Source organism: Castanea sativa, chromosome 2 (genome assembly GCF_040712315.1).
Source record: "Castanea sativa cultivar Marrone di Chiusa Pesio chromosome 2, ASM4071231v1".
NCBI classification, from domain to species: domain Eukaryota; kingdom Viridiplantae; phylum Streptophyta; class Magnoliopsida; order Fagales; family Fagaceae; genus Castanea; species Castanea sativa.
In genome coordinates, this window is record NC_134014.1 from 41,120,504 (window position 1) to 41,143,247 (window position 22,744).

The following is a 22,744-nucleotide window of genomic DNA, read 5'->3' on the forward strand; positions in this document are numbered from 1 at the left end:
TTTCCAACAAAGGTTCGTTTCCTTGGCTATGACATTTCTGAAGGACAAATTTGTCCTGTTGACAGAGCCATTCAGTTGCTGATAAATGAGGACTTTGCACTGCTACTAACGATTCTTTAAACTTGATTCATGCTAAAACCAAACATCTAAATTTTCTTAAGCAAGAAGTTAGATATAAAAGATTGTTGAACAACTCTCCGATAAATTATTACAGTCCAAAATTGATAGCTTTCATAAAATATTGGTCAATGATGTTTGCTCTAATATCCCTAATGCCTTTTGGTATAGAAAAAAACATATTGTTAATTTGCCCTATGTTGAAGATTTCAATGAAATAACATTCCTACTAAGGCTCGGCCCATCCAAATGAATGCTGAAACTGTTGAATTTTGTAAAAAATAAATTCATGATTTGTTTGAGAAAAAACTGATTAGGAATAGTAAGTCCCCCTGGTTTTGTACTGCTTTCTATGTTCAAAAAAATGCTGAAATTGAAAGAGGGACTCCTCACTTAGTTATTAATTACAAGCCTCTGAACAAAGTATTAGAATGGATTAGGTATCTTATCCTTAATAAGAATGACCTGGTGAAGAGGCTAAGTGACGCTGTCATATTTTCTAAATTTGATATGAAGTTTGGATTTTGGCAAGTCCAAATCAGTAAAGCTGAAAAGTACAAGACTGCTTTCACTAGCCCTTTTGGATATTACGAGTGGAATGTTATGCCTTTTGGTCTTAAGAATGCCCATAGTGAATTCCAAAATATTATGAATGATATCTTCAATTCCTTTAGTTATTTCACCATTGTTTACATTGATGATGTTCTTATCTATTTCAAATCTCTTGATGAATATTGGAAACATCTGAATTCGTTCCTTCATACCATCAAACGCAATGGTATTGTTTTCTCTGCTAAGAAAATCAAGCTATTTCAAACAAAAGTCTGTTTCATTGGCAATGATATTTCTGAAGGACAGATCCGTCCCATCGATAGAGCCATTCAATTTGCTGATAAGTTTCCCGATGTCATTTTTGATAAAACTCAACTACAAAGATTGCTTGGGTCCCTAAACTACATTGCTGACTTCTATAAGGATTTGAGAAAGCAATGTAAGCCTCTATTTGATCGTTTACCGAATAATCCTCCGCCTTGGACTGATACTCATACTTTTCTTGTCAAACAAATCAAATCTTATGTTAAAACTCTGCCCTGTCTTGGTATCCCTACTGTTAATGCTTTCAAAATTGTTAAAACTGATGCCTTTGACATTGGCTATGGAGGTATTCTGAAACAACGTGTTTCACCAAACTCATCTGAACAAATTGTTCGTTTCCATTCAGGAGTCTGGAATAATGCACAAATATATTATAGTACTATTAAAAAAGAAAATTTATCTGTAGTATTATATATTTCCAAATTTCAAAGTGATTTGCTAAATCAAAATTTTTTATTACGAATTGATTGCAAAAGTGTTAAATATGTTATAGAAAAGGATGTTGAAAATGTTGCTTTAAAACATATTTTTGCCAGATGATAAGCTATTTTAAGTGTTTTTGATTTTGATATTGAATATATTAAAGGCTCTCAAAATGCTATCCATAATTACCTTACCCATGAATTCTTGTAGTGCCACAATGGCAAGTAAAAGGTTGAAAGACAAACACCTTGCTACAACTACTCCTAAACCACTTGTTAAAGAAGAACCTACTTCCCCTGTTGACATTGCTAATCGTTTTACTACCTTAGGTACTATCCTTAAACAAAACTACTCTTCTATGTTAGCATCCTCTTATAACCCATATGCTATAGTCCCTGTTAACCACCTTGTTGAAACCACCTTCTCTAGAAACCCCAATACTTCCCAATATATTTCAAAACAATATCGCCAGAACCTATTCTCTATTGAGCCCAGGGTAATGATCAAAGATCCCCTCAAACTTGCTACAAGTTATTTTCCTCGGAACTTCCATAGGATTCCTGAACACATTGGTAAAGATTTAAGATATTATTCTACTATCCTGTTCCATGAAAAGTCAATATTTATCAAACCTATATCTGATAAAGTTGATACATCCAAAATTATTTACCATAGTGTTATCTTACTTGATATTATCACTGAAGAAAAATAGGGACTCAGTCCTGCTTCTACAAAGCCTCTACCTGGCTGGACTACCCCTTATTCTTACCAGGACTATATCCATGCTTAGTTCAAGTTCATGCTACACCAAGATGAAAATATGACTCATTCCTAGTTTGTTAATTTTGACAAAAATTTTAGTTCCCACCTACCCCTTTGGTTCGCCCACTGGTGGACACAATTTGGCCCCATTATTAATATATTTCCAAGACCTCTGACTGGCTCCTTCAAGTATTTTACAAGTGTTTACAAGCAGATTCACATGGTGCTAAGTTTCTTGCGACACTTTAGTTTGTTAAAAAATATAAGGTCTCCTAGATCTTGAAATGGATGTATGTAAAGGAAGGAGATGTTCTTACTCGACAATGGTTTGTTAAATGGTGGGATAAGTTTTCCCACACTTAAGATGTTATTGATAATGCAACCTAGGAATTCCCTGTTGTTAACACCACTACCCATGATAAAGCCCAAGCCCCTATTTACCCCCTTGTGCAAACAACTGTGCCTCAACCCACGATGAATACACCTGCTACCACATCCACTGCTAAGTTTGCTAAGCCTTCTGCCAGGACCAAAAAGAAGAAGTTTGCTTTTGATGGTCTTAGCAAAACGGCCCTAATTGCCTTGCTAAAATAGCAGTGAAAGGATGAAAAAGCTGCTACAAATGCTAACTCAGAAGAGGAAGAAGAAGGCCAAAACTCAGAGGCATCCTCAGAAGCCTTTGTTGCTAACACTAATCCTTATTACCCCTACAATCAAGAGTTGTTTGGCCATGATGAAGCCTCCACACTAGATTTAGGGGAGAATTAGCATTGTCAACACAAGTAGCCAAAACCACCAAAATAATGCTCCTGCTAAAATTGCACTAAAGCTTCAGATTCCCTGCTAAAGTTGCTAAAGTTGTTCTGATTCCCTGTTGAAGGTACTGCACTAAAATTTTAGATTCTCTGCTAAAGTTAAAGTTGTTTTGTTTCTCTGTTGGAGGTATGGTTCCTGCTCTGGCTGCTCCCCACAAAGAACAAATTCCCTCCAGAAAGCTCATGATGAGGATCCTACTAGCCTTCAATAAATAGTAAAAAAATTAATTTTACTGTTCACTATTCACTATTTATTGTTTAAATAATATTTTTATTTTGCATATAAAGGGGGATGTCCCTTTTAGAAAAAATCATCATATTTTTTCCAATTTCAAATCCCTTTTAGTTTTCAGAGTCCTATCAAAGCTTGTAACCTTTCCCTTCCAGCTCCAAGCCTTTGTAACTACTATTATCCTATAAGTGTTTTAATATGTTATCAAAGCTATATTTTGTTAAAATCTCAACTGCTTTTACTTTAAGTTTTTATCTTTAACAATACATACATACATACATACATACATACATATATATACATATACATATATATATATATATATATATATATATATTTAAAACTCATATTTCTCAGCACCCATCAAATGTAAGCACAACTGCACAAACTACTATCGGCTACTCAAAAATCCGATATGAAATTAAAAAAAAAAAAAAAAAACCAAGGATACAAACCACCACATTCAACACATATCTCAACCTGCAACGTGGCATGCCAAGGTTACAAACCACCATCAACATTGTGCTTTCACTAAGCCTTCAAGCCACCAAGTAATGTATGCCATGCACCACAAAGGTCAATGGTTATAATAGGGGAGGAGATTTATACCTTAAATATTTCTGTTACGAGGAAATTACACTTTGCACCTTAAAATTTGCACTTTGCACTTTGCACTTCGTTGTCAATTCTACTATTATCTTGGATGAAATTACATGAAAAGACCCAATTGTTCTTCTTCTCAAACCCTTAAAAACAAATACAAAATTACATTTAACTACCATAAAGGCATAAACTATACTTCCAATTACACTTTGCACCCTATACTTTGATTTTCCATCTAAGATAATGGCAAAATTAACGATAGGTGCAAATTTTAACGCTGGTTATAATTTAGAATATTGTTAACTGTGTATTCTAAAATTTAAGTTGTAAAGTATAATTAACTGTATCTCATGGTAATTATCCCTTTAGTTAGAAACACAAAGATGCCAATCAATTAAATTCCAAGCTCTTGGAAACCTATTTTAATTAAACATTTAATATCAATAATTTTTTTGGATGGGCTCAGAGTCGGTATGGGTAAAAGTTTTTATATACAAGTTCTTTTTAGAAATAATTTTATAACAACTATAAGACAAAACCATAAAACAAATTTTTTTTCTGAAACAATTATTTATATGTCAGGTGTAACACGAGGGTCAGACTATGCAATATTTGTTACAAAGAATGCAAAAATAAATTAGCCTTGCATATTAAAAAGAGATATTTATTTGTCAATCGATAATGATTACAATTAGCACTGCTTTTGGCGGCAAAAAAAAAAAAAAATAGCACTGCTTTTATAAAGTAAAGAGTTATACATCACTTCAATTGATTTTGTGCTAGGTTGGTACCTTGTCACATCAATACACAAATCTTGTTTGAATCAATGGGAATATATTGCGGATGATTATCAGATTATGTGATCCGTATTATGAATTCTACTTCCTTAAATTACTGTCCCATTTAAATTGAGAGTACTGAAAAATTATTCAGTATCAGCAAGGCCTAATTATCCTCTGCCCTCTTGATGGTATAAGAGCAATAGCATCAGTTTTTTTAAAATTTTCTTTTTATTTTATAATAAAACATATTTTTTATATGTATTTTAAATGACCACTTTACAAAAATACTTACATTAGATCATCTATTATATATTACATATTTCTTTTAAATAATAATTTTTTATTTTACTTTTATTCTTTCCCTACCCCACACGTCAGAACTCTCTCTCTCTCTCTCTCTCTCTCCAATCAACTTCCATGGTTCAAATTTGAAAACCATATCCCTCTGCCCAACCCTCCATTGATAAGCACTTGAAAATCAAATTTCTCTTTCTCTTATATTTCTTTAAATTTACTTATTGTTATTAATCTAAAGTTAGTGAGAAATTCACTAGGTGTTCGAATTGGTTGGGAAATGCAATGAGAGGCAACAAGAAGATTCAAATAGTGCTAAGAAAACCGATGTTGGTTCCAAACGGTGGTGATTTCGCTTTTGTCTATGGAAGCCAATGATGATTTCGAATGGGTTTTTCCTTGGATTTTCAGTTTGGTTTGGTTTGGTTTTGTTTTGGGTGGTGATGGTGGTAGTGGTGGGGTAGTTGGTTGGTTGGTTGTTGTGGTCATCTTTGTCTTCTTTCTTGTTCTTTTTCGTGTTCTTTTCATTTTTCTAGATGTTGAAAAGAACAAGAGAGTGTTTGGGATAGAAAGTTACAGTAATAGTGTAAATATTGTGTAAATATTTATGGTTATTATGACAATATTTTATATATAGTGTTATAGACCCACTAATGCGAGTTATTTTTTAGCAAAAATGTGTAAAACTTATTGTTTTATTATTATTTTATTTTATACACACTGATATAATTGCTCTAAAAGTCCAAACGTATTGATCCTTAATTATTACAATCTCAGTCACAACCTTAAAAAAATTTATCTATATATATATATATATATATATATAATTCATTGTAATTAAAATCAAGTGCTTATAGCGACAACAACAAAAAAAAAAAAAAAAAAATCAAGTGCTTATAGGAGGAACCTTTTGACACACGTTATAACATAACTTACTTCCATATATACTATTAATTGAATCCATTAAAAACAAAAACTAGTAATGGAATACTAGCCTTATCACACGTGCAAAGTGCGTGCGTGCGATGAGAGTTTTTTTTTTTTTTTTAGCAATTCTATTTTATAGAAAAAATTGTGTTTTTTTTTTTAAATTTTATATATATAATTTTTATTTTGAAAATCTAATTTACAAGTGAAAAAATGAATTTGAAAATTAACAGGAAAGTGGTCCTAATTTTTAGGCAATGTTTTAATAGGAGTTAGAATTGCATTTTTACTAGATTGTTCTATAATTTTATCTCTACTTAAACATAGCGGTATAGGGCATTTATGAACTAAAAAATGAGGAATCTAAACGGTAAAAGCCCCTTAAATAATAGTATAGACATTACATCACTTTTACACGTATTTGCAAATTAAAGTGTACGTGTGCCAAAAGATGCGGCCTCAAACTTTTTAGTCATTATCACAATCACTATTCCAACTTTGGCACTGGCAATGTGTCTGCACCACAACAGTTCACAAAATTTTAAAACCATTTTTACAAAATTATTGAGATATTATTTTTAGGATTTAATTAATAGGGTTATGTATTGTAAGGACACAATTTTCACCTAAGCTCAAAAACAGAAAAGGAATAGGCCCAAAAAGCCCAATACAATGAATTTGTAGAGAGTGAGTTAGAAATCTGGATTTTAGTGAGTTTAGATAATAAAGACAATGGGCTAGATCACAATATGACACATATGGGATAGTTTGTGTAACGAAAATTGTCCTCGGACTCAAACCGAGGAGACTAGATCTTATATTTCTCTTTTTCAAAGACAGATTACAGATATTGTTCTTATGTTTACAGTGTTTCCTTTCTTCCTCTCTAGATCCTCTTATCCTAGGGCTTTCCTCTTCCTTTTATACGTCCCTTTCCCCTCTCTTTACCCTCAACGTATGGATATGGATCAGATTGCCGGGCAGGATACATGTCCCATCAGCCCCATCCTGAAACTTTTGAACATAGTTATAAGGCTAAGCCCTGCTACTTAGGCATCACTTCTTCATTAATGCGGTCAGAGAGTTAGCTGTAGAATATTCAATGCGGTGACAACAACTTTTTCTTTAGATATTTTATGGATTTCCTTTGTCCTATACCCCTGTGATGCACATCTTTATCAATAGAGTCTCATGGGACGTTGTCTCTGGATGCCAGATAACACATTCTGACCTCACCTTAGCTTATCCAAGGATATATTCCTCCTCGGACCAACTTCTCGGATGATCACGATCAAACTTCACTTTTCTATAAACTAACATGGACCCTTAGTAAGATATTTATCCATCCTTGGACCGCTTAATGTCCTTGGATTGGACCTCCGGCCTAATATGCATATAAATATGTACTCTTGGACCCACCTCCCCCACATGTATAAAGTCACATTATTAAAATTTTAAATTATGTGACAATATATACATTTTTAGATTGTAGTATCTAATTTAAATTATAAAATGAATCAATTTTAAATGGACAAATTTTTTCCCAAGGTGACCACAATGAGATGTAATGGCGAAGATGGAAAGAAGACAAAAGGCACGACATTGTAAGCTGAGAATGGTAAGCCCCAGAATTGGTTACTATGGACCTATAGCTTTTCTCAAATTTCCAAAAGAAAAAACAAAAAAAGTGTCTACCTACACATATTATGGGTGAGTTTGGTTCAACTTTTTGAAACTGGACTTTTTGATAAAGTGGAGTTTTTTGTGCGGTATGAAACTGAGTTTTTTGTAGAAGCTAAATATTTGGTAAAAACTGTTAAAAAGTATTTTTTGAAAAAATTGAGTGTTTGGCTAGCACTTATAAAAGTAGTAACTTGAGTGGTAAATTATCAAAAAGGACAATATAAATATAAAAGAGTTTGTTTCATACTTAAATCAACTATTTCATTATACTTAAATCAATTTTTCTCTTTCTAAAAAAATTATTTTTTCTTACAAATATTAGCTAATAATAACTTACTACTTAAGATTTATCGTGAAAGTATTGTGAAAATATTGTGATAATTGATATCAATTTTAATTTGAACGTACTATTACAATTATTTTTTTCTCTTTCTAAAAAATTATTTTTTTCTCATCAATACTAGCAAATAATAACCTACTACTTACGATTTATTGTGAAAGTATTGTAAAAATATTGTGATAATTGATATTAATTTTAATTTGAACGTACTACTAAAATTATTTTTTTCTCTTTCTAAAAAAATTATTTTTTTCTCACTAATATTAACTAATAATAACAACCTACCACTTAACATTTACTGTGAAAGTATTGTGAAAATATTGTGATAGTATTTCCTTTTTTTTTCTCCTCCACACATGTACCATATTTCCTTCTTTTTTCCTTTTTTTTCCTCTTTATTTCTCCTCCACACATGTACCCTTAGTTTTTTTTTTCCTCCCTTTTCTCTTAGCACTTTTTCTGTAACACCCACTCACTTCTTCACCTTGATTTTCTTTATTCTTTTTTTTTCCCTCAAAATTCAACCACTTACAAACGGGATGATTCAGATCAGGAAGATTCACCTAAGGTAATTTCTCTTAATTTCACCAAAAATCTTCAATACCTCTCTCTCTTCATAACCCCAAAACCAAATGGGAATTGAAGTCAAATTGATGCAGATTCAGCCATGTCAGAAGATTCAGATCGGGTTGTTGAGGGTGAGATTGGCAATGGCAGTTACGGCATATTGTAGCTATTATTTTCTGTGTTTGTCTTTTCAGTTTTCAATGTATTTTGTGATTAGTGAGATGAGGCTAATTTGGGTCATTTCTTATATTTCCAATGGTAATATTGATCAAAAGCGCTTTTGCATTTGCAAAAGTTCGAGAAACCTATCCGCACGTTTTGGATGAATTCTTTGCATTTCAAAACGCAGCTTTTTTTAGAAAGCACGTTTTAAAACATTGCCAAATGCCTAATTTATTTTTTTGGTTTCAAAAAGCGCGTTTTGCTGTTTGAAAGCTGAAACAGACGAGCACTATATCAAATTAAACTATAATGGGTCTCATGGCACAATGGTACTATCCAGCATTGAGAATAACTTAAATCTGAATCCCTTCTTCTACTTGGTGAAAAAAATTTCATATTAAATTGCAGAGGAGAAAAAGAAGAAGAGGATTGTTAGCTACACTACAGAGCCAAGATTTCAATGTGAAAGCAAGTTCTCCTTGTCTATGATAACAAACACATTGTCATCTTCATCTCCTACTCGATTTTGATCCATTCGGTGTGATTTTTTGCTCTCAACCCCATTCTTGGAGGGTGATTTTGATACTCGAAATGCACTCTTTAAACCCTTCATCAACCTTTGTCGAATATTCTTTGTTATTCTTGGAGTCTCATTAGTAAATGACCCCTCCAACCCTAAGGACGAAGACCCTCCTAATTTTTCTCCTCTTGCATAAAACCGGAAGCTCCCCGAAGAAGTCGATCCTATGTCACCTCTTTCTATCTTATTCTCCAAACTACAGTTATGGAAACTCGCAGACCGGGCTGACACCATTATGCTTCTCTGTTGTTTCTCAGACTCATCCAACAGCTTCTTCATGACATTTAGTTCTTTCTCTAGGCTTTGGATGCGCGAGCTCGTGGCGTCCATTGCAGCTTTGAGATGAGCTGATTGGTGTAGAGCTGCCTCACGTTGAAGTATAGCGCCTAGGGTTACAGGATCTTTGCTTTGTTGCCTGCGAGGTTGGCTGCTTTCTGCAGGGACAGTGAAAATGGAGCGGCGAGTGTTCAGCTGCTCCACCAACATGGCTCGGACTATGAATCTTAATGGCATTGTAGGGTTCTGTACTGCCTCTAATAGGAGTTGAGGTGAAAGGCTGTTACAATCAATAGAACTACATATATGGGTTTTCTGCTCCTCCGTTATCTTGCCACTGTATGCCTGGTGTATAATTAAGAAAGAATTCAAAATTATACAACTACATAACAAAGAAAAGAAGGTTACAAACACTCCTCAAAACTCTATTTCCAACCATAATTCCTCTTAGTTTTTTTTACAAACACTCATTTTAAACTCAAAATACAATTTTCATCAACTTATACCCATTATATAGTAACATGAATTGTAGAAAAAAAATTGTACTATTTAGTCATTGAGTTGTTTTGCATTGAAGAATATGGAATATACACCCTAATTTTTTTTTTTGTTTGGCTACCATTTCAAATAAAGATGATCATTTCAAGAAGTTTGAAAGCATATAAGTTTTTTTTTTTTTGGTATTATCACTTATAAATCCTAGAAAGTGCTAATTTTCCTCTTGATTTAGGACCAGGATTGTCATATTATAAGAAATGGATCATATTCATTTCAAAGTCATTACTTGGTTTTCATTAATAAAAGATTCTATATAGTATCATGATTCATGTCATTTAAAATTCCATTATTTCAATTTAAGAACAGTATACTACCTTTAATAAAAAAAACATTAATAAGAGTAATCACTTTAAATGATATATATAACCATACTTATTAATTTTATAAAAATTAAATCTTGATATATATATATATATATATATATATATATATTTTAATACAAAATAGAATTTATATTCTAATATAATATAAATGTATATATATAAAATGAAGAGAGGTGTAAGTCCCAATTAATTGTCTAAATTTAAGCCTCATTGCTCAAAAAAGAAAAATAGTGATGCTTCAATAACTAACCTTGAAATAAAGATCAACGGTCCTATAAAGAACATCATGGGACGTTAACCGACGGTGCATGGATTCGGCAACTATTTGAAAATCCTCGGGAGCCATTGCAATGACATCATCAAAACAAGCAACTTTGCCGTCACCGTTATCCACCGAACTCAACGCTTCAACGCATCTACTCACTAGATACGCCGTCGTTTCGGCCTCGGGAAGCAGAGACAGGCACGAACGGAAAACAATGGATGCATACTCTCTGTTAACGGTGATAATTCGACGGAAATAGTTTTCCGTTATCTGCAACAGGTTCTCCTCGCCCTCGCCGTTAATCTCCGTCATCTCTAGTAACTCGGCAGCTGTTCTGAGAGCCGCGACGTTGAACGGCGTTATGACGATGTGGGTCCCGTAGCAGAAATCGGCTACAAGAGAGAACGTTTCTGCCGTTATGTTCAACGGTGGAGAGAGTGAGAACTCCGAGATTTCCGTTATTTCGAATTCCCGCTTTAAATATGAGCTTCTTGATGTCAGAGCATCCTAGGACCAAAAATTAAAGACACATTAATACATGATAAGTGACCACTGAACACTGTTTTTTTTTTTTTTTTGTTCACACATTAATTGCAAGAGTCCCTCGTTAGGTGTAGTTAATTAATTTTATTTTTACACTGAATTTGGGTGAATAAATTTATTTTCATTGTTTTATTTTGGTTAAAATGTAAGTTGAATTTAAAAAAAAAAAAGTTAAGCTTGTGTGCAGAGTATAAATACATTGGACATATTGAAATTCGGACAAGGGTTTAAATCCAAAACATATATTATATTGTATCAGTATCACATTGGAATTCATATACATGTCCAAATTCTAATATATAGAGGGCGTTTGGATAGCACAGTTGCATCCACTTCTGGCCGTTTTTTTTTCCACACGCATGTGTCACTGTTCATTGGGCATGAACAGTGATTTTAGGCAATGAACAGTACTTTTTGGGATGAACAGTAATTTTTACACATTAAAAAATTATTTTTGTACAGTGTTTTCAGTTTTCAGTTTTCAGCAATAAGTTCTATCCAAACGGACTCATAGTGCACTAGATACAAGCTGTGTCTACCCGTTGTTTTCATTTGTCTTGTGCAAGAGAAGTGAATTACTCTAAAATCTAGTGATGAGCAGTTACCTTTGTTCTAAATAAAAGCACATTTGTCATTATGGGCCGTTTGGTAACGTTGTTTGTATTTTTTAAAAATACATGTAGATAAAAAAGTGTGTAATAATGCGTATAATGTTATTTAAAAACTGAAAATATATATTTTTTAAAAATTAAAAACATGTATTTAAACATATGTAACAAACGGATCCTAAATTTTTAATTCAAGGCAAAAACGGAATACTTATCTTTAAAGACATTCTTATGTCACTTCATTATCTTGTAATAATTCATAAGTAACGTATGCCCTTGTCTAATGTTTTCACAAAGTTTTTTCTTTTTTAATAACTTCAGTTCTTTTCTATTTTCAATGAAAAAAAGAATTTGAATTGACTGGGCACGGGACAAAAATTTTACGTTGTTGAGAGAAATATCTCCTACTCGTAGACAAATTTGTTTATTTCCTATGGCCCACCAAACAAGGCAGTATCTCATGTGCTTGTTCTATAGGAGCGGCAAATCCACACAAAAAATAAGATAATTACTACGACCAAACACCCCTACATTCTCCCCTGTTTTTAATTTTTTTTAGCCAAGTGAGGAAATTAAAAAAAAAAAAAAAATGATATGACCCAATTGCTTTCTGCATTGCCAAATGTAATTTGCTCATCCTGGCAAAACCTCATGTACATTTTGTCAAAAATAAGAAATTAATCAAACTGATATACTTGTTGAACTAATTTTTTTATAACCTTCACTACATATTTACCCAAAAAATTTGTGAACATTTCTTCATCATCCATTGTCGGTTGTCACCCATATTCAGTATCCCCAAGCTTAGTCTAGTCTTATTTACATTTTCAAAGTGATAATATAACCCAGGATCACCCTCCCTTTGAAAAATAACATTAAAAAAAAAAAACTTCATAAACCATATCAATTCAACAAGAATGGTAGATCAAGCAACACATAAGAGAGAGGCGAATTAACTAACCTTGTGCAGATGAAAATACCTCCCACGAACACATATCAAGATGTCTGTCTTCTGCATCCTTGCCAAAGACCTAATATTTAACATAATTCATTAGATTATCAAGTTGAAATTTTCTGGAACAGTGAAATTGATATGATAATATACCCAAAACAAATGAATTTATAAACAGGAAAAGAAGGGAAAATATTTTACCATGCTGCTACTCTAGTATGGAGAGGTGTGGGAGGAGAAGAGATGGTTGGGGAAAGAGAAGGGGAGGCAGAGGAGAAATTATATTCTTTTTCTTCATATATGGTATCTACCACACCTAGATTTCTCCAAGCTTTCATTGCCATCTTAGCTTCTCTTCCTTGGCACACAGACACAGAGAAGTATTCTAAAATACTATTTTGAAATGTCGTTTTTATTCCCACTAGGGCTCTTTAGGAAGGTGAGAAATTCCCTGCTAGGTTATAATTTGGTGGGATATTAATGGTATGCATGTGATGACTCATAAATGCTAGCCTTAACTCCTCCATTAATAACCTTTCTTTTTTTCTTTAAAAAAAAAAAAAAAAATTTGTTAAGTGAAATTCTCTCGGTTAAAGTGATTCAGAAAATCACTTTAACCCAAAAAACAAAAAAAAAGGTGATTTGGAAAATCAGGTTTAGGACTTGCAAATTAAATCGCTTGTTAGGAAATCTTCAGACCACAAAACATGACTTGACCGTTTATGATCTGTTTTTTTCACTAATGTAAAATTTTTTTTATTAAAAAAAATTCTATATTTTTTTAGGTATGGCTATATTTTTGTGTAACTTATTTTTTAAAATAAATAAAAATAATGCTCTATAAAATAAAATAAAATAAAAGCAAGTTCATTCGAATACACTGTTACTTAAAAGTTAAAACAATGGTCATTTGTTGGCTTTTTAATAATTGATGATGATGCTCAATTTAGGTTCTCAAAACTTACCGTAAAAAAAGAGGGGGGATAGAAAGCATAGTGCACTACATAGTGTAGGAAATAGAAATACCTTTCTTACAAAACAATGGTGATTGCCATGCCCATTTCTTGCAAAAGAAAAAAGATAAGCCCATTCTGGCATCCCTTATTTGGCGACATAGTATAAGGAAAAGCCTCCTTTATTATCCCACAAATTTTTTAGCATTAGTTTTGGCAGTTCAATCAACAAATCATATATTTTAGTTTATATCAAGGTTGATTCTCAAAAAAAGAAAAAGAAAGTCAAGCATAATTAAATTTGAATTTGAATTCAAATTAGTTATTAATTATTGTATAATTTTGCATTATATGTCAATTTAAACGATTACATTGCCTCACTCTCCTAAATAAAAATTAAAAGCACAAGTTACAACCTAATAATAATATTATTATTATAAATTATTTGTCACATACTCATGTGGAGTTGAACCTTAAGGAAGGAAATAATTTACACTTTATAAACTAATTTACAATTTATCCATGGTTTGACTGAAATTTAAATTACTTATTGGTGATTTAAAATTTGAAACTTTACCCAAATAAGGTTAGCTCAATTAGCTAAATATGTAATTTTAATCAATTTTTACGTCTCTCTCCTCAAAAAACACATAAAACATAAAAATACAAAAAAAAAAAGATAAAAAAAATATATCCATAGGAATACTTGCATCATGAAATTTTAAACTAACTTAAAATTTTGGTTACACCTTAAGTGGGTAAAGTGTTAAATTTTAAACAACAGGTAGACGTACAACTTAAATTTCAGTCAATTACAAGTGGGTAAGTAGTAATTTGTCATTTTTTTTTCTTGGAAGAAAAGCTAACTTGAAAATATTGATTATACAAAATAAATAATAAAATTGTAAATCTAACCAGGTCCCTGAAATTGTGGGCAAGTGAGCCTAATAAATTCGTGTAAATAAGACTGGCCCTGTAGTTCTTTGGGCCTGAGCAGCCCAATAGTTTTTTTTTTTTCGTAAACAAAAGTTAGAAAACCCAATAGTTTTAAAAAATGGGCTAGACCCAGAACCATAAAAACCCTACTTAAGCCCCCCACAAAACCCTACCTCATACCATCCTCTAAAAACGCCGTCGTTTCCAGCCATTATCATTTCCTTATAAAATCCTCAGAAACCCTAATCTCTTCCACTCTCCCATTTGGTTGCCGTCACTTCCATCAGCTAGGGTTTCCTCAGAGAGAGAGAGAGAGAGAGCGAAAATGAAGTACAACCCAAGAGTAACGAGCTCACGGCGCAAGAACCGTAAGGCCCACTTCACAGCTCCGTCGAGCGTGAGGCGCGTGCTGATGAGCGCGCCTCTGTCCACCGACCTGAGGAGCAAGCACAACGTGAGGTCCATGCCGGTTAGGAAAGACGACGAGGTCCAGGTCGTGCGCGGCACCTACAAGGGCCGCGAGGGCAAGGTTGTCCAGGTGTACCGTCGCAAATGGGTCATCCACATCGAGCGGATCACCCGCGAGAAGGTCAACGGGTCGACGGTCAACGTCGGAATCAACCCCTCCAAGGTTGTCATCACCAAGCTCCGCCTCGACAAGGACCGTAAGTCTCTTCTCGATCGCAAGGCTAAGGGTCGCGCCGCCGCCGACAAGGAAAAGGGTACCAAGTTCACTGCGGAGGATGTCATGCAGAACGTTGATTAAAATTAAGGTTTTGGTTATGGGATTATTATAGATCTGTTTCTTTTTTTTTTGTTGAGTAATAGTTTTTTTTTTTATTAGGTTGTTTTGTCTGTGGTGGTACTAAGAGGACGCTTATCTTGGTTTAATGTTTTATGGATTTTGAGGGTCTTATGTGTTGTGTCTGGCTCTTAAAGACCATGGATTTTGTTTAATCAATGCGTTTATTCTGATTATTCTGGTTATAATTCTCATTTGGGTTTCTTAATATTGTGATTGTGTGGTTCTTTGTGCTCTTGTTTTTATGTTATGTTAATATTAATAGTTGGTTTTTTAACTAAATAATGTGATGAATGTTGTAATTTTCCTGGGTTTATTAATGTGCATTGAAATTTAATAGGGTTTATATTAGTGGTTACTGAGTTTCCAATGGCTTTTTGTTCATTTGGTGCTGGTGATGTGTCAAAGAATTTTGAGTTTTAACTAAAAAATCTATGTCAACAAGTGGGTCTTAAAATTTTGAATTTAGTTTTGTAATTGATAGTTTTCTGGTGTTGAGCATAACTAGGTTAAGTTACTTGTTCTGTTTTTATTAGTTTAGAACTCTTGGAGTAGAGCTCAAGTTTTCATCTTCATAGCTTGTGTTTAGTTCTGAAAGATTGCGGGGAATATGATTGAACTAATGCTAAGTTGATTATGATAAGAAGTGTTAAAGGGACTGAAAACATGTGAGCTAGGCATATATATTATTGTTAATGCGGTCTTCTGTTTTGTGGATAAATTTATCAATGTTTTTTTTAATAATCACATATTGGCACTTATGGTGTCTTAGTGGGAGTGGAAGAATTTTTATAATTATATAGCATTTGTTTTTGGGAGGTGAATTGTTAAGCAAAAACACATCAGGGCTATGGTGCACAGTGACATTGGTACAGGTTTAAGTCTTTATGCTATTGCCTAGTTAAGTCTTTATGTGCTGACAGCAGAGATTTTCATTAGGTTCTTCTATCTTAACTGCATCTTGGCTTTGGTTGGGCTTTGGTGCACAATGACGTTTGGGAGTTTATTTTGGTTGCGGAGAGGTAGGTTGTGAGGTTGAGCTTCTCTTGATCTTCTTAAGTTTTGGTGGTAGCTTTTCTATCAATGTTTGTTAAGATGTGAAGTTGGTAGATGTAAGATTTAGCTAGATGAATGAAGGGGTTTTTTAAACACAAGTATCTTGGCTTTGCAAGTGGTTGATGAAATTGCGCTGTCTTTGGGCTCTAATTTGTACCCTGATGGAAGTAGGCAAGTCTTAGGAGTTGGGGAAACTTGTGGTGTCTTAGGAGTTAAAAGGCTTTTGCATTTCAAGATTTTGGTGTTCCTACTTATAAAAGGCAGTTTGTGATGTAGATTTAAGTATTTAACCATTCCTGATCAAATTAAAATTTACATCATGGTTGTGATTTGTTTATGGTCTCTGTTCGCAAATCTAATAGCCGTGTCGACGTGTTTTCATCAGTTGATCTCCCAGTATGTTGATATATGCCCCGTCGTGTCAAAGGGAAAATAGATGTATATTTTACTCGAAACATTTCAAGGTTGCCAACTTCTGGGATTGATAACTATGTCGTGTTTTGTTTGCTCGTTTGATAAAACACGTGTAAACATCTACGTGGTCAGTTTTTTAGATTTGACAGCGTGAGCTATGGAATTTTTTCAAAATGGTTTGAGCTGTAGGCCTCGTTACTTCGCTACGACTAAATTTGGCATAGCACCCTTCTGTATTTTCCAAAACGTCACAGTTGGTATAGATTAAATGGTTTAAATGGTTTCAAAGCCCACTCTGATAATTTACTTCTATCAAGTACCCGAGTAAGCTGATGTTTTACTAGGCACGTATTTTTGAAAGAGATCCAAATGTGATTTCTTATTTTTAGTCTTTGACATCGAATATTCTCATGCTATATTTCCTATTCCCAAATTGTCTAACGTACAGCTAATTTTTTGGTTAAGTATGTCACTGCATTGGACACATGCAATGTTTACTATTCCTAGTGGTGCCATGACTCCTCATTTTGTATTGACGGTAACGACAATCCAGTGAATCCCAGTAATTGGGATATGTAGGCATGTCTATTAAGATTCATCATCGCCTAGTTCATTCACCACCTTCTGTACAGATTTTGATAGCTTCATCATAACTAAATTTCTTGAATAAACTTCCAATCTCCCTCCCTTTAATGGATTCTGTTTAATAGCTTTAGTAACTTTAAACTCTTACTGTTTTAAGTTGAAAATTCTAGAAAAGTATTTTCCCGAAAAACAACTACTTTCCTTTGGTTGATCTAAAATTATCCAAAAACACTTCGATGTTTGGCTAGCGTGTAAAATCATTGATATTTTATTTGTATAGGCATGGAGATTGGGGCGGTGGTGGCGAAGTTAGTGTAGGTGTAAAAGATAGTGTGGTGGCAATAGTGGTGGTGTAACGATGGAGGTAATAGTGCAGCTGGTGATGGTGGTGAACCAGTGATGACACACACTAACGAAAGGATAACTGGCAAAAGGGAATAACAAAACATTTTCAACTTCTATAAAGGAAAAAGCGTTGCCTCTTTTGTCTTGTTTTCTGTTTTTTAAACAAATGGAAAGCAAATTTTCCGTAGAATGCTTCGTTGCATTTGATGGTTCCATTACAAACGCACGCACGCTCACGCAATAGCTTGTTCAAGTGGCTTTATGGTTGATTCACGAGTAAGGTTCCAAAGCTTTTCGTTTCTCGATTTTGGAAGGATTACCTAGTTTATTAGATCACGAGCTCAGTATTTTGATACATGCCAGTCGTTTATTAAACTTGGATTAGGCTCCTATTTACTAAATCATAGAGATACCTCCTGGCGACGTCTTCTTAGGCCAGTCTTAAGTCTGCACAAATCAGATCACCATCTAACAGAAATGTTAGATTATCATCAAGTTGTATACAGGCAACATAAGGTCTTAGAAAAAAGAATTAGACAGATTCATCAACACAAAGCAGGAAAACTTGTTCTTCAAAACTAGGACTCCAATATACCATAAAGCACTATCACCACTTTGCAACCCCCCAGATCAGGGAGAAAATGACCGATGCTCAAAACATTTCTGGAAAGTGACCCTCAAAAAGCATATGAATTACGTGGAACTCCTGATTTAAGGACTAACAAATATAACATGTGTAAACATCAAAATGCCTACAACGGGAAAGCATAAAAAGATTATAAAAAAAGAAAACTGAGAAACAGATGACAATGGTAGACCTCAAGTATCAAAACAATTGGTCCAGAGTCTGCGAGTCTGAATCAAGTACATCTGTGGAACTCATTATTATGCGCTCCAATTCATGCGCCACCCAAAAAATTGAATAGAAGTTGTAAATTCCAATGTTGTATCATCCAACAGCAGTAAACCCTTCAGGGCCTAAGAGCAATGGCCAATCCAAACTTGGGATTTTTGTCCAAGGCCTTGGTGTCAACCTCCCCAGAGACTGTCAGCACTGACTTGGGTATGACCTCATGCTGCAGGAGAGCCCCTAGCTTCCCATGGTTGTTGAGCTTTGCTTTCACCACAGTCAGGCTATCAATCGCATATGACCCTCCAACTGTGAAAGTGTTCTCATTAGTAGAGAACTTTCTAGTGATCTCTCCAACAGCAGCACTCTTCTTAAACTGATCCAAGTGATGAACATATGATGCTTTTATACTGTCCCCCTTGTCGCCCCTGAGAGAGAGAGGGAGAAAGAGCAACTAAGTACTATAATGATTAAATTCCTAAAGTTCAATATAATTAAGATAACAGTAAATCAAAAAAGTTGTCCATGCGTAAAAGTATTGAATCTTACAAGATTATTGAGGCAGATGAATCTGGTTTTGCCACACTAAGGCCAGCAGTGTACTTCGTAAAATTACCAGTTGTAGTATCATAACCCGCCTCTGCACCAAAAGCAATGCTTGGGGTACCAATGGTGGCTGAAAAATCAATGGCAGGGGATTGGTTCAAAGCAACGGCTGTTGTCAAGGTAGCATGGTCATGGAAGTATTGCACCTCCAACTGCCAGAGGAAAATATAAATAAATTTGAATAAAAATACGTATATTAAGGAAACAATGATCATTATGAGAGTTTTCCAGCATAAAAGAAGCCAAACTTTGTACCTTGCCAGAGTTATAATCAGGCACTTTAAATGAAGCAATTGTCTTTGTGGATGGGAGGATTTCAGTGAATGTAATGATTGTTGAGATCTGCCAAAAAAAGAATGAACAACGCAAGATTCTTAACTGACCACATAAATTTACTGTTCTAACATTTTCAAACAACAAAGCAACCCACGTTAGATTCTGTATCAACTTTGACATCAAAAACTGCGTTCTTGTACTTGTACTGTGCTGCCACATCCCCAGTTGAGAATCCTCCTTTCTTCACTGCTGTTGATGTAAGTGCCTGGAAAAGAGAAAGAAAAGAATAAACAAAAAAGAACAGTTGATATTGTTTCTCCCCAATGATAAATAAATTCACAAATCACAAGACAAGCAGCCCTCATAGAAGGAATAACTATGGCATCAACACCAATCAACATTCCCAAATCAAGCATGACAGGTACCCAGAAATTTAAATATATCTGTTAATGATTGGAGGTGCATTTGACAGAATTAGCTGCTTAAGAAACTAACAGGTAAACCTGCATAATGTCACAGAAGCATAGGACTGCTAGGCCAATGAGCTCAGTTCATATGACAATTCCTCCTCCTTCATATGGGATGGAGAGCACAATCATAGGTTCAAGACCCACGGGTTGACTGTGCACTTTACCAATTAAAAAAAGAAAAAATAAACATAGGATTCCTAGCCTAGCAGCTGCCCTTTAAAGACATAGAGGAACTTTTAGTAAGACAAAAACAACCAATGTATTCAGATATGTGCATATAAAAAAAAAAAAATTGGGTTGCTATCCGAGTGTAAATCAACCCCTCCCCAAATAAAAAAGAAGAGAGGGAAAAAAAGAGCTTCTGTGCTCCCTACTATACTATCAAAACTCTCACAGAAATAATTTAGCAGTTTGCTTTTTTGTGGGGAGGGGGTGATGCAGGAGAATTTGAGCCCAACAAAGAAAAAAGGCCCCTTTGTCCATTGCCTTCTATTTATATAAGCATTTTAAAAGATCATGTGACTAGCATGTGACTTTTAATGAGGTTAGATGATTAAGATTTAATTGTTATATGTAAGGCAAAGGATTCTAGGGTTATTAAAGGCTATTATAAACAGCCTCTTATGAGTCATTGCAGGCAGCCTTTTCTTACCTATATCGTGAAAATTCAGATTTGAATATTTCTTGAGCTCTTTGAGCCTAGAAATTGATATTTGATTGTTCCTACTCCAATCCTATTATCTTTTTCTTTGCCTTAAATCTTATTTGTTGTTTAAATTTCTTCTTAAACCCTTTTCTTACACTAGATCTAATGGCCAATTTCCTGCCAACTCCCCTCTACTCTCCCTCCATCCAAACTGGCTATAAGTTCTCCTCACCGCACAAGGGGGTGTTAAAAGAAATAGCAGTACAGTTGAAATACCATGCTATGGATAAAGAGCAACCTAAAATAATAACAAATGACCAAAACAACTCAAGCCAAATCAACTTAATTTTATATTAATTTCGAACTTTTTTAATACATGGACAGTTCTAAATGTAAATTAAAAATATTAAATCAGACTTGATGAAGGTTCGTGAAGCAGTCAGGCAAACTCACTGTAAGGTACCAGTCACACACTACTTAAAAGGTGATCAATAAGCATACCATGAGTCACACTACAATAGTAAATGATAATACCCCAAATCCATTTGAAAACGACATTCTTATAATCTCCACTGGCACTAAACAACATCCCGTTCCACCATTCTATGCTAGCTTCACATTTTAAGTTAAAACATTGACGAAAAGATCTAGCTCAAAGAGCACCTCCTTTTCTTGTAAGAACTAGATGGAGAGTGACTTAAATACAAACTGGGTGTCCATGCAACTTAACAAATCAAAGAAGAAAAATCCTAGGCCAAGGAACATTTTGATAATTCGATAGCTACAATGGGGGAGGGGGATTTAAATCCTCGACATCTCCATTGGAAACACCAGAAGGTGCTAGTTGAGCTACAACTACATGGCTCTTGGCATGCTAGGCCAAAGGGCTAAAAATGAACAATATCTGAGGCGCTGAATCAAAATCCCACCAATAAACAACTTTACAAACCTAAAAATATATCAATCGAATGCCATATTCTAAATTCGAACGTAACAATTTGCAAAATGTTCATTAACTCAGCAAACGTTGACAAATTCAAAAAACAAAAACAAAATACTAGAATTTGTCATCTAGAAACAACAGTGGATGTATCAGCTCATGTGGTTTGGTTTCACATCCAAGTATTGGCAATATCGTTAAATAAAAATTTTAATAAATTTGTGTAAGAAATCAAACAAACAGTGGAAAGTCACTTCAAATCTTCAAAAACCCTAACCTAATTACCGATCCAAGTTCCTTAATTAACTACTCAATGTGTGCGTGTGAGTAAAAAAGAAAAAAGAGTGAGCTAGATTCCATAGTATATATACCACTCCAGCATCGCTGTAGGTAGAGACAGTGAACTTCTGATCGGAGTTGAAGTCCCTGGTTAGAAGATCTACAAACAAAGCAAGCAACAGCGAATAATTAATCATACAAGAAATTGAATCAAAAATCAAAGCGAAGAAGAAGTAAACGAAAAATCGTGAGCGATGAGAGTACGATTTTTATTTTTTTTTATTTTTTAACCTTTGGCTTTCTTGCCGATATCTGTGAAAAGTCCTGGTCCCTTGCTCATCTTTGCGCAGAGATTCTAGAGAGAGAGAGAGAGAAAGAGACAAAGTGAGAGAGAGGTGTGCTGAAAATGTCTATATTTATTCGTGGTGTGGTGTGGGGGTGGTGCGGGAATGAGGGTATAGAAAGGAAAAGGGTTTTGTTTATTTATTTGGTTGGTGGTGGCCACGAATGTTGAATGAGTGTGAGTGATTTTGGGTGTGTCACGCGTATTTCCAACCGTTTGATTGATTTGATTTCAGATCATTTGCAAAGGTTTTTTTATGCATCCAAGGGTCCTAAATCCTAATTACTTGGACATGCACTGCTCTTCTGCTACTATCGATGAGTGATAGAGATAGAGACAGACTGACCTTTTTGCTTTGGTATCTCGGCCCACGGTCCAAGCTCCAAACTATTTTTAGACGATAAAGATTAATAAAGAATTTGAAATTCAATTTTAAACTATATCAAAAATTAATTGTTATTTTTCTATCAAAAAAAATTAATTAATATTTTGATTAGAGGTATGAACATAATATTTAAAACCAAATCCTATACGTTGAAATTCTATAAATAAAAA

General features: G+C 34.2%; 3 protein-coding genes across 3 annotated transcripts; 1 reads left to right on the plus strand and 2 right to left on the minus strand.

The window, feature by feature from the left end:
* Positions 1–8,840: 8,840 nt before the first annotated feature.
* Positions 8,841–13,088, minus strand: LOC142623966 (BTB/POZ domain-containing protein At3g49900). Its single transcript, XM_075797458.1, has 4 exons — positions 12,890–13,088; positions 12,698–12,767; positions 10,571–11,092; positions 8,841–9,784 (listed from the first exon to the last, which is right to left on the minus strand). The coding sequence occupies exons 1-4, from the start codon at positions 13,030–13,032 to the stop codon at positions 9,041–9,043; spliced, it is 1,479 nt and encodes a 492-aa protein (XP_075653573.1). The 5' UTR covers positions 13,033–13,088; the 3' UTR covers positions 8,841–9,040.
* Positions 13,089–14,766: 1,678 nt separating this feature from the next.
* Positions 14,767–15,555, plus strand: LOC142625558 (large ribosomal subunit protein uL24z). Its single transcript, XM_075799189.1, has one exon. The coding sequence runs from the start codon at positions 14,903–14,905 to the stop codon at positions 15,341–15,343; it is 441 nt and encodes a 146-aa protein (XP_075655304.1). The 5' UTR covers positions 14,767–14,902; the 3' UTR covers positions 15,344–15,555.
* A 2,895-nt stretch (positions 15,556–18,450) lies between these two features.
* On the minus strand, positions 18,451–22,362 carry LOC142624120 (mitochondrial outer membrane protein porin 2-like). The gene is made up of 6 exons (XM_075797630.1): positions 22,138–22,362; positions 21,939–22,006; positions 19,666–19,776; positions 19,491–19,577; positions 19,179–19,387; positions 18,451–19,057 (listed from the first exon to the last, which is right to left on the minus strand). The coding sequence occupies exons 1-6, from the start codon at positions 22,184–22,186 to the stop codon at positions 18,751–18,753; spliced, it is 831 nt and encodes a 276-aa protein (XP_075653745.1). The 5' UTR covers positions 22,187–22,362; the 3' UTR covers positions 18,451–18,750.
* Between the last annotated feature and the right edge of the window lie 382 nt (positions 22,363–22,744).

Excerpts from the sequence above, each read along its gene's own strand:
- LOC142624120 (XM_075797630.1), bottom strand. The coding sequence starts at position 22,186 with ATGAGCAAGGGACCAGGACTTTTCACAGATATCGGCAAGAAAGCCAAA. Across the intron at positions 19,388-19,490 it reads CTGATTATAACTCTGGCAAG|TTGGAGGTGCAATACTTCCA; the intron begins GTACAAAGTTTG and ends TTCCTCTGGCAG. Across the intron at positions 19,058-19,178 it reads TCATCTGCCTCAATAATCTT|GGGCGACAAGGGGGACAGTA; the intron begins GTAAGATTCAAT and ends TCTCTCTCTCAG.
- LOC142625558 (XM_075799189.1), top strand. The coding sequence starts at position 14,903 with ATGAAGTACAACCCAAGAGTAACGAGCTCACGGCGCAAGAACCGTAAG.
- LOC142623966 (XM_075797458.1), bottom strand. The coding sequence starts at position 13,032 with ATGGCAATGAAAGCTTGGAGAAATCTAGGTGTGGTAGATACCATATAT. Across the intron at positions 11,093-12,697 it reads GGTATTTTCATCTGCACAAG|GATGCTCTGACATCAAGAAG; the intron begins GTTAGTTAATTC and ends TTTTGGTCCTAG. Across the intron at positions 9,785-10,570 it reads CCGTTGATCTTTATTTCAAG|GCATACAGTGGCAAGATAAC; the intron begins GTTAGTTATTGA and ends ATTATACACCAG.